This window comes from Talpa europaea (assembly GCF_964194135.1).
Source record: "Talpa europaea genome assembly, chromosome: X".
NCBI lineage: Eukaryota > Metazoa > Chordata > Mammalia > Eulipotyphla > Talpidae > Talpa > Talpa europaea.
Window position 1 is genome coordinate 66,818,281 of NC_140081.1, and position 11,265 is coordinate 66,829,545.

General features: G+C 48.5%; 1 protein-coding gene across 1 annotated transcript in view; it reads right to left on the bottom strand.

Annotated features, from left to right (window-relative positions):
- The window catches only part of TSC22D3 (TSC22 domain family member 3), a gene marked incomplete at both ends in the record, with an annotated part of 71,189 nt that extends 60,954 nt beyond the window's left edge, over positions 1 to 10,235 (bottom strand). Inside the window, one exon of the mRNA XM_084259286.1 lies at positions 9,916 to 10,235. Within this exon, the coding sequence (XP_084115412.1) occupies positions 9,916 to 10,235 (320 nt within the window). The remainder of the gene's footprint in view (positions 1 to 9,915) is intronic.
- Between the last annotated feature and the right edge of the window lie 1,030 nt (positions 10,236 to 11,265).

The window sequence follows — 11,265 nt, forward strand, 5'->3', positions numbered from 1 at the left end:
AAGGACTGCCTTCTGAGGCTGCATCTCAGCTGACCGACACATTTGACCTTCATCACCATAGAAATGGTAACAAAATTGAAAGGGGGAAAATGTTGAAGGAACAGTATGTCCTGAATGAACTCCACCCACTGATGTTTTACAGACTCCAAGCCCACCTCCATGCCAAAGAGATTTCAGAAGCTGAAGACTACAACTCCCATCATGCCATGAGTTGGCCATGATGCTTGACTTCCTGAAAAAGGGGTTGCTGGGAACTTAGGGTAGAGTTAAGCATCCAAGGTTGGTATAAAACTGAACACATGTGGGCTTGCATGCTCTCTGGCTTTTCTGTTTCAGCTTGCACCTGGGATCTCAGCTCAGACGGTGTTATTGGTAGGCTGTATTCACTAATTAATCTCTCTGTTCTCCCTCTTCTCATTTCCCTTGTAAATAAACATTTTAACTTTTCTCTGCATGTCTGCTCTTAAGTCTTGTCCTGAGTTCTTAAGCCTGCGGGTGAGGACTCACACCCAGATCATCCTGTTTCCCTTTGGGGCTGCCCTGTAACAGCTTCTTCCTCTTTTTCTCAGACTGGAGTGCAATGTCCCCAACTACCCTCTGCCTATAAGCCATTTACCTGCGGGCAACACATGGGAACAGACCAGGCAAAGACAAGGGAAGAGAAGAGGACCTATTGGTTTAGTCACAAATGCAAGCTCTTGGAATATCAAGTTGCCGAAGCCATTTTGTGTTGTAGGTCATCAAGTGAGCTTATTAGAGAAATATATGACAGAAGTCAGCAATCCCAACTTCACCGGGTGTTGTGCACCAAGGCATTAGTAGGACTTTCTGAACAGGCCAGGAAGAGAACCAAGAATCACTGTCAATTCAGGCCAGCTTGAGGACTTTGAGACTTCATGTAGACTTGGCTGGGACTTTGCTCCTTAAGGTTCTTGCTTTAAACAGCTCTTCTACCTTCTGGTAAACCCTTCTGCCCAGGGACTCCAGAACAGTCCCTGAACCTTAATAAGCAGATACAAAAGGAAGAGATACTTCTGAGACCTGTTCTGGGGCCCCTCCAGATATGTCTGGTTGTCTCTAGCAGTGTCCTATCAGAGAGCAGGAGCACCCTACCTTTCCCCCAAATGTCCCCAAACCTCACTTAGCCCACAGCAGCTTACCTGCCTGCTTACATTTGCTGCTGAGTGTGGGGACTCAGGACAGAATCACTTTTGCAGCCTAGCATGTGCCCCTCAGCAGACTGGCCTGACACTCACACTTTTCTTCTACAAGTATGATGAGTTTTTCTCTTGGACCCTCAGCAGGCTTCTGAATACCTGGCCCCAGGGAAGCCTGCCACTCAGCAAGCAGCAGCTTGAAGCCTTGGTAACCTGACTGTGTTACATAAGGGGACTATAGGAGATATGAGTCAGGGCCCTCAGGCTGGCCTAGGCCCAGTCTAGTCTGGGAGTAAGGCTAAAGGGGAGGGGAGTGTGTGTGTGTGTGTGTGTGTATGTGTGTGAAAGAGAGAGAGAAAGAGAGGAATGGGAGGGGGAGTAAACCAGGTAAGGAGTCTCTGAACCACTTTCCTTCCTCTCACTTCTCATCCCCCTTTCTTCCTCAGGGATAGCCAGAGCCAATCACCTGCCTAGATGGCTGGAGCAGGAATCCCAACCAGACCCCTTACTGTGAGCAGCTGCTCTCCATCTCCCCTGATAAGAAGACAAGAGGAAGTGGGTTGCATGCCCAGGGCTATTTCATGAGTAAATTCTTTCGAGGAAGGATGGGGAAGGTCCCTGTGGGGCTTTGTCCACAGGAAGGGGCCTGATTTCAGGCTGGGCCTATTTAAGGAAAGTGGCTTCCAGGGAAGGAAAGCTGACAGCCTGCCTGGGGCATCACTGACTGAGGAGCCTGCTTCCAGCTCTTACTTTTCCTTGGGCTAGTTGTCTGCACCCTGGGACGCCTTGCCTTGAATACCTCTGACTTACACTGCTTCCAAAAGTGCAATAGCTTCTTTGGGGCTAGAATTTCTAGCTAGAAGGTACCACTGAATTTGCCGTCCCAAGGGATAAGAGTCCCTCCAGCCTGGATTAGGAGCTTTCTACTCTCGCAGATGCCTATGTTGATCCGCTATGACACTTTAGGGAAACTGGATTCAGCATGGTTACACAGAGGCCTTCATGAGCCATTTTCCCTGCCCTGATTCCTCATCAAACCTGTTTTGAGAAAGGGACCTAGCCTTCTGACCTTCACTGGGCTCCCTTTAGCCCTCGGGGTTCTATGGAGAACCCGCTCTGCCAAAGTGATGGGCCCACAGTGAGGCCCTAACCCTTGTCCCATTATTGCGGGCGTTGATTAAGACAGCACAGCATGTCTCCAGCCATTGCTCGCTTCATCTGAAGGGGAAATTTCATCTTTTTCATCCCTGTGGTCACAGAATGCTCTCCCTTAAATGCACTGAGCACACAGAGTACCCCACCAAATGGGCCTAAGCTTTAGTCCCACTCAGTTATTTGGCTTCTGTGTGGCTCAAGAGGCTATTACACGATACCAAGCAATTTGTTATGTAAACCCAGCCAGCCATGGCAGATTATGGCTTTGTAGTTATCTTGAGGGATGCCTTACATAAGAGGAGAAAGTTCAGGTAGGAGCAGAATCATGATGAGCAAACACAGCTCAACGGCCACTGCCAGGTGCAGACACGGCAGACGGTCCTCGTTCCTCTCAACCAACCCACACGGAGAAGGGGGCAGTGCTCTGTTGGGCTCCATCACTCGGGGGACCTGTAGACCTTGGCAGTCCTGGCCAGACATGTCCATTTCCTTCTACCCAGACACCCTAGCCTTTAGGACCTGTTCTGGAAAGGAGCCAACACTCTACCTGGAATTGTGAGCTTGTTAGTTTATCTGGAAGTACAAATATAAGCAGGAGTGTTAACCTTCTCTTCGGGTAGTGAGGGAAAATAAGGTCACCCTGGAAAGAGTTATTTTCTGAGGTGTGGGTTCACATGGACCCACTTCTGGCAAACTCAAGGAACAGGTGAAATTCATGCTCTGTTCTTGCCACCTTTTTTTAAGACCAAAAACCTTCCACCCAGATCTCTTGCTGCCCAGAGCCCCACACAGCAGCAGTCTTCATGGGCCCTGGCCTGTGTCTTTACCTCCCAGACTTGCCTTTCTCACGTCCCATCCCCATAGAACACTAACCGCAGTGAGCTGTCTGATAAACAAATCCACACAAAGTAGCCAATGATGAGCAATGGTGTCACACACCACTCTTTCAAAAAGTACAGTAGATACTGGCCATTAATCACAGAGACACACTAAAACGAAAAGTTCTCTGAACACCACAAAAGCATATCCTGTCCCCCATAAAACTCCCACTTTTATCACTTTGTTAAGCTTCTTAGTTTTCTTTTCATTGCAGACCACTAGCACTAGCAGCTGAGACTGAATGGGCATCTCCTTAACCAAACAGACATTTGCTTATTTCATGAGAGTTGCTACGTATGGCTGGTCTATGAATAGAGGACCCCCAAATTGGGTTAGAAAGTAGGTGCTGGGCAATTCCATTCCTAAGTAGAGGCTCCAAAGAATTAAAAGCAAGGACTTAAGAAGATACCTGTACACCCATATTCACAGCAGCATTATTCACAATAGCCCACAGGTGGGCAAAACCCCAAGTGTCCATGGACAGACGAATGGCTAAACAAAATACATCCATACAACGGAATATTCTTCAGTCATACAAAGAAATGAAGACATTTCTATTGCATGAGACATCGTGGATCAACCTTGAAAACATTATGGTGACTGAAACTAGCCAGACACAAAAAGCTACATACTGCGTGATTCTACTTCCACAAAACATCTAAATTGGTAAATTCAAACAGACACAAAGTAGAATAGAAATTACCAGGGTGCCATGGGCAGAGGAGAGTGGGAAGTTATTGTTTAATAGGTACAGATTTCTGTTTGGGATGATCAGAAGTTTCTGGAAATGGATAATGGTGAGGGTTGCACATTGTGAACGTACCTAATGTGACTGCCTGGACATTTTTTAAAATGTCTGAAATAAATAGCAAATTCTATGTTTTACATATTTTACTGCTATATATATAAAATATAGGTGCATATCTATAACACATGTAACACACATATACAGTAAGTGCTGGTAGAGCCCCTACAGTCATTCACTGGCAAAAACCTCTTGGCACACAGTCACATCTAAGCCTCAGCAAAAAAACAATTTCTTGTATGTTGGGGTTCTCATGATGTATCTAAACCATGAATGTTAAGTTTGCAAATGCATTTGTGTTTTTAACAGGGATTGTGTCTTAATCCAAGAATGCATATTCTTTATCAGACCACTAGGCACTCAGGAAATAGCTATTTTAAATTACCTTAGGCTAGGGAAGCTTGATACCAAATGCAAAAAAATCACAAATACAAAGAATGACAGGCTTAACCACAGAGAAACCCAAAACCTTTCTCCGGCAAAGAACTCCATCCTCAAAATCAAATGGCAAATTAGTTGACAAAGGGTTGCAATCTCTAATTCAGGGTTTCTCACAGTGTGGTCCACATACCACTGGAACTACTGGAGAGGAGTTTTAGATGGTGCATCAACAGAGAAATGAAGTTTAGAGAATGAATTTAGTAGCCTTGCCTCCTCAAGTCACACTGTGTCAGCGGCTACCTCCTCAGAAGTCAGGTAGAGGAATATAAACTAAATCATTAGTTCTCAGACTCACTAGAGAAGCAAGGAACTTTCCATGTAAAATTTTCTTGGAAATCTGATCTCTAAATGTATATCCTTCCCCTGGCTGGTATGTATCAGCTCAACAGGGAAGGTTAGATGAATGAGCACACATAAAGCAATTAGAAAGCTTTGCTATTATCATTTTGTGAGCATCTAAGTGTAGGAACCAGTTGTTGCCAGGTCAGAAGTGTAAAGGTAGTCTCTTAGGGATTTTAGAGTTCAGATTCAGAGTATCTCAGACCATATTAGGCAGGTGTGCTCAGACTGAGTAAGAAGTTTTGAATAAAATCTTAGAAATAACTTTGAATGACAATAGAATGTGGTAAAAGCACCATTCTAGCTTGCTACACCTTACAGATGAGAAGCTCAGACCCCTCAAATTTAACCTTCGCAAGTTTCTTTCCATGGGCTACATTTATTTATTTTTTTTTAAAGATTTATTTATTTATTTGTTTGTACATACAAGTACTGGGTGCAGTCAGAAGTGCGGGAGGGTGACAGAATTCACCAGAGCCAGAGCGGGGAGCAGAGCGGGGAGCAGAGCTCAACCGCTGAGCCACCGGGGAGGCCCTACATTTAAATGGGAACTTTTGGGGCCTCCTTGGTGTCGCAAGGGGTTAAGACGCAACCTATGAAGCAATTCGCAGCCACTGCACCAGGAGTTCGATCCCTGGCCAGGGAGGTGACGCACGGCACAGCAGACTTCTCCTGTCTCTCCCGCTGCTCCCCTCAGCAGTGTATTTCAGTCAGTCTGCCTGTTTTGTTCCCCACTCTGTCTCTGGTGAATCCTCTAGCCCCCCACACCTCTGTCCTGTACCCCAGTTTTTGTATGCAAAAATAAATTAAAAAGTAAAATAAAATACATGGGAAATTTTAACTGCATATCCTAACTCCTACCTAAGATTTCCAGTTTCAGAAGCATATTCCAGTGATAAGGTAGAGTCCCCTAATAACAGTTTCATGGGGACTCTTCCAGTTTGAGCATTGAAAACCCTGTGTCTCCAGGCCAAGATGGTTGGTCACCTTATCGAACAAGAATTTTTGATGCTCTGGTTAGTTTCTGGGTTAATATTGACCTCTGCCTAGCAATTATTTCTTAATGCATAATTGTTTAGTGTCTGACTGATCTTAGGTAGAGTTCTACTATTCATTGTGAGGCATGGGGCAACTTATTTAATTTTCCCAAGCCTCAATTCCCTTCATGATCAAATGAACAAGGGTAGTAATAGTACCCACTTCATTGAGTTGGTGTAAACATGAAATGAGGTTGTGCTGATATAATATTTAGGATATATTACAGATACTCAAAATAAATGTTAGCTATTAATCTATTATAGCTATTAGTTACCAAACACAAGATTGAAGGGATAGTATTTAAAACACTTCTCTCCTTCCCCCCCTCAATATAAAGTTTAGAGGCACCATTTACATACCAATGAGGTGCACCTGCATGCCCCTTAACACTGATCCCTCTGCATACACAGCACTGTCCACCAGGACATCTACCAGGCTCTCAGAGTACTGTATGTGATTAGACATCCCCTCCATTACATTTAGACCTTAATAAGGATTTTTCAAAACCAAGTTAAATTTGTAAAATCTTTACATGGAACCATACCAACAATTAAGCAGTTGTCTAACTAAACCCTTTGCTGACTACTGTTTGTACAACTAGAAGCCCAGTAAAACCTAAGCAAGTATAAAACACAGCCCTACCTTCAAATTGCTTACACTCTTGCGCCCCAAAGAAACCAAGAGGTGGGCCTCCCCGTGGCTCAGCAGTTGAGCGCTGGGTTGCAAAGCTGCCTGCAGCCTCCGCAGCGCCAGTTCACCAGTTCGATCCTGAGGCCGCTGGGCGAGGGTCCCACATGGCGTGCAGACCTCTCCTGCTGCCCGCTGCTCCCCTCAGCAGTGTACTTGGTCAGTCTGCCTGTTCTGCTCCCCGCTCTGGCTCTGGTGAATTCTCTCACCCTCCCGCGCTTCTGACTGTACCCAGTGCTTGTATAAAAAAATAAAATAAATCTTAAAAAAGAAAAAAGAAACCAAGAGGTAAGCTGGGAGTCTGGGACAGGTCAAAGCACACAACTAGACAGAAATGAAGAATGTGCCCCACCCTTCCTCCAAAGAATATAGGAGCCCTGGCAGTAGGGGAATGAGCTGCAGAAGGAAGGGCAAGAAAGTCGCTTCTCCAGGGGAGGAGACGGCCTTGGAAGTGGACAAAGTGGAGGAAAAAGACAACTGAGCAGGAACTTTAAATATCAAATGATGAAGTAAAACAGAGGTAAAAATGGGTGAACTGGTGGTGGGAATTCTATGGGAACTACACCTGAGAGGAGAAAGCAAACATCGTACAAAAATGAACAATGCTGTAAAATATATATAAAACATTATATTAAGAAGTTAAAAAAATAGGGATTTGAAAGTGATGAAAATGTTCTGGAGTTAGTAACAATGGCTGCACAACATTGTCATTATAGTAAGAGATCACTAAATTGTATTCTTTACAACGGTTAACACGGTGAGTTTTATCTCAATTAGTAAAACAAATATTGATCAAAATAATCCTCGCTAAGATGTAATCACTAATTCTGTGAGGTAAAAGTGTATTTTAATGAATGTTTTGAGCCTAAATAAAATCTTGACTTGGTGGAATTAATTACCCAAAAAATGGTGGCACTTGAAATACTAAATCATTAAATGGAACTCAAGTACAAATGATAGCCAAGGCGTGAAGATAGAAGCTCTGCAAATAAATGAAGTAAGAAAGAGGAACTTTTTGCTATGGAGCAGGCTGCCCAGCTCAGGCATGGGGGAAGTCTCGTGACCAGCAATAATGGTCTCCTGCTTTACTAATGAGCATGTCATTCTGGGAAAAACCTAACCCAGTTCAGAACCTCTGATTGTGAAGGTCCCAGTGATCAAGGAAAATGAGAGAAAGCTTTGTTCTGCTAGAACTAGAAGGACCACAGGATCCTGCCACTCTCCAGCCTCAGCAAAGCCCGAGGGCTTGCTGGCTCCCTGCGCAGCTGTTTTGGATGCTGAGTAGCTCTGATCCCAAGAAGCAGGGTACTCAGGTTCCCCTTTCCTAAGAATTCACCCTCCTCCCCGACCAGTGCCCTCTGTGCCCCCTCACCTCTACCCCGCAGCATTTCTAGGCTTTGCCTAGAACCAAGCGTGGACAAAGGAAATCTTTCCACTCGGGAAACTCAGACAACCAGAAGGCCTCCCAAAGTGTGGCACGAGGGAGCATTTTGATTGCAGACTCTTAGCCCCACACCTCACTTCCCTCTCTTATTTCTCAGCCCCGAACCTAAAAACCAGAACTGAAGGAGTGCCCCCTCTTACACTTCATCAAGGTCACCCAGGGGCTGTGTCTCTTCCAGATGAAAGAGGGCAAATGCTACAGCCACTCTTTCCAGGTGTCAGCCACTCTTTCCAGGTGTCGCTGCCACCCCTCCCCGCCTGCGCAACTCTCCCAGCGAGCGAGCGGGATTGCTAGGAGTCTATTAGGGCTTTAGCTTGGCCAGACTCTCAGCGTCTGTGGTCTGAATACACTTGTAGTAATCTTTCCCCAGAAATGAAGATTCCCTCAAAAACTGTTTTATATGTGGCCTGGTTTCTTTGAAGCAATGAGATCATTTGATCCCTAAAGTGAGATAATAGATGCGAAAGGACTTTAATGACGATGTGGAAAATACCTGAGAAATTCAACTTGTTATCATAATGCTAACAAGGTCTGGGGTCTGCAGCCCGGCTTGCCCTCTTCCCGAAAGTCTGGGGCTGAAAGGAAGAGATGTGATGGTGGGTTTCGCCTTGGGATTAGGGGAAGTAAACCTGGTTTGCGCACAAAGTGGCAGTAGCTCCTGCATTTCTTGATTTCTTAAAAATTTTTCTTATTTGTGCCTCACCGAAAAGCCATCCATTCACCTGCCACCAAAACACCGATACGGCATGTGCACCTATGGACGGGTAAAGTCATTCTCTCGAAATTACAGTGCTATAAACAACTACAAACCAATAAAATAAAGTCAACCAATTATTCAAATATTTTGTGGGCAGAATATTTCAATTCTTTTCTATTACCGTGTCTGCTTACAACCTAGAATCTCAAAACTAGAAGGATATTTAGACACCAGAGAGGTCAGGCAACTTCTCCGGCTCACAGAGCGAAGTAAAGTTATAACTTGAACTACAACCCAGGTCTCCTACAGTGGCGTTCTCTTTCTCTTACATAACCTGCGTGGTTGAGAAAGAATAAAATCCACCCCCAGTCACATATACACCCTTGTCCCAATGGCTCTAAGAACACCAACCCCACAGCTGGGTTTCCTGAAGTTGCCTCCTCTGTTTCTTTCTCTAAATTGTCTCAACTGTCCCTCAATACTAGCTCTTACCAGACTCTGAGACTGGAGGCCAGCAACCACCTTGGGTCTTCTCACTGTGTTTCTCCCCTGTTCTCTCCCTTTCCCTTCCGGTGGGATTTCTAGAAAGTCTGACCCGCATTCAACACGCGCCTGTGATGACAGGGATTCATCCACCAACCCATCCTAGAATGTTCTCTGGGGCTACTTTAACCGTCATTCAAAATTAAAGGTTGTAATCCAGGGAAGAGGTGGGGGGTCTTCCCAATCCAGAGTCTCCAGAAATTCTCAAGGTCTCAAATTTTTCTATTTCCCTGCACTCCCCCACAGCAGCAACAGCTTAATTTGTCTTGACATTTTGCTTGCCTTTACTCTCAGGGCCGCCCAGACATTTAAAGGCCCGAGTTTGCATGTTTAGAAATGGGCTTTTGAGAAGGTTGGAACCCAGATCCCAGGCGCAGAATCTCCAAAGTGACTGTGGAAATGTATGCATTTGAGAAGGTGGGGCGGGGGCACGACGACAGGCAGCTAGCTACACCTAAACCATCTGGGGGCACTGCCCACCATCTCGGCCCCAGCAACTCCCTAAGAAAGCCCCTGCAGGAACACCTCCCCAGACGGGGCTCCCTACTGCCAGGCCTCCCCTGGGCCCCAGACGCCTCCCGGCAGGCTCCAGGTCGGGTCCTGGCAGCAGGGAGCTGAGCTCCCCACTCCTCCCGGTGAACTTCCTGGTCGCCCCTTTGGGCAGAAGTGAGGGTTCAGCAGAAGCGGGTGCGGGCCGGTCTTGTGCCCACTCGTGTGCTCGGCCACTCACCTGTGGAAGAAGAGCAGTATGGACAGCATGGTCTGGTCGATGTTTCGGTTGCAGATGCCTTCGTTGATCAGGTAGCAGGGGTCCCGCAGCACCGGCTCTAGCGAATCCTGCCGCATTATGCTGTTAAGCTTGTCGGCGTTAAGGTTCTCGAAGACCAGCTTTTCCTGCAGCTGCCGAAAGTTGCTCACGGTCGGGCTGCCGGGGTTGTTGTTCTCCCCGCTGCTGTTGCGCTGGAGCCCGCTCCGGTGGGCCAGGTCCAGGCAGCAGTTGCAGCAGTCGAGGCCGACAGGTGAGCGGCACTCGCTCTTGGGCTGGGCCATCTTTTCAGGCTCGGGAGCCGCCTGGTCTGCGAGGTCAGGGGCGGCTGGCAGGTGCGCGCCCGCCGGGCCGGCCTGAGGGGACTCCAGGGTGTCTAAGCTGCGGGCAGAAGAGTTGGAAATTTAGCGCCTAAAGCCAGCCACCCTCGGCTCGGCCCCCTTCTGGCGGCGCAGCTCGGGGTGCGAATAGAAACAGCTGGACAAACAGCTCCGAGCGGATCCTTCGGGCTCACTTCCTCCTCTTCCTCCTCCCCCTCCTCTAGAGGCTGGGGCCGCCCCCCCCCCCTTCCCCGAGGTGCCACCCGCGGTCCCAGCACGGTCCCAAGTTTCCCAAGTGTGAGCGGGGCTGGGGCGGACCTGTGGCTGCAGGAAGGGCGGGCGGCGGGGCCGAAGGAGAGCCGGGCGCGCCCTCGCTCCCTCCCTTTTTTGCTCCCTCCCTCCCGGCTCGCAGGCTCTCCCGCGCTCGGGCTCCCCGGGGCTGTGCCGGCCGAGCGGTGGCAGAAGCCGAGAGCGGGCGAGCTGCACGCCCAGGAGTCCGCCCGGGCGGTGACAGCATGTAAATTACCCTAGAGGGGCCGGCGGAGAACGCTCCTCCGACGCGTCCCTGGCGGCTGCTGGCCCGGGAGTCGACTCCGTCCTGCCCCCCAACCCCCTCCCTCCCGCCCCCTTGCGCCTTCGCCCCTACGCGTCTCGCACCCTTGCCCGCGCTCCCGGGAGCCGGGCCCGGCTCGCCCTCCCTCCGCGAGCCCGCCGCCTGGGCTCCGGCTCTCTCGCGGCTCGTGGCGCATCCTCAGCTAGAAATCCTCACGCAGCCGGCCCGGGCCGCCGCGCCACCCTGGGCTGGAGCTCGGCGGGAGGCCAAATCTTCCTTGTCCCGCCGCGGTTGGGTCCCCCTACAGGAGAGACGCCGCCCCTCGAGAGCGCGTCTCTTCAAAGGTTTACACCGCCGTCCGCCACGGCTTTTCTGGGGCGTGCAAAGAGAATGGTTGCCCCTGCAGAGAGTTGCAGAGTGCCGGGCACGTATCAGAAGTAC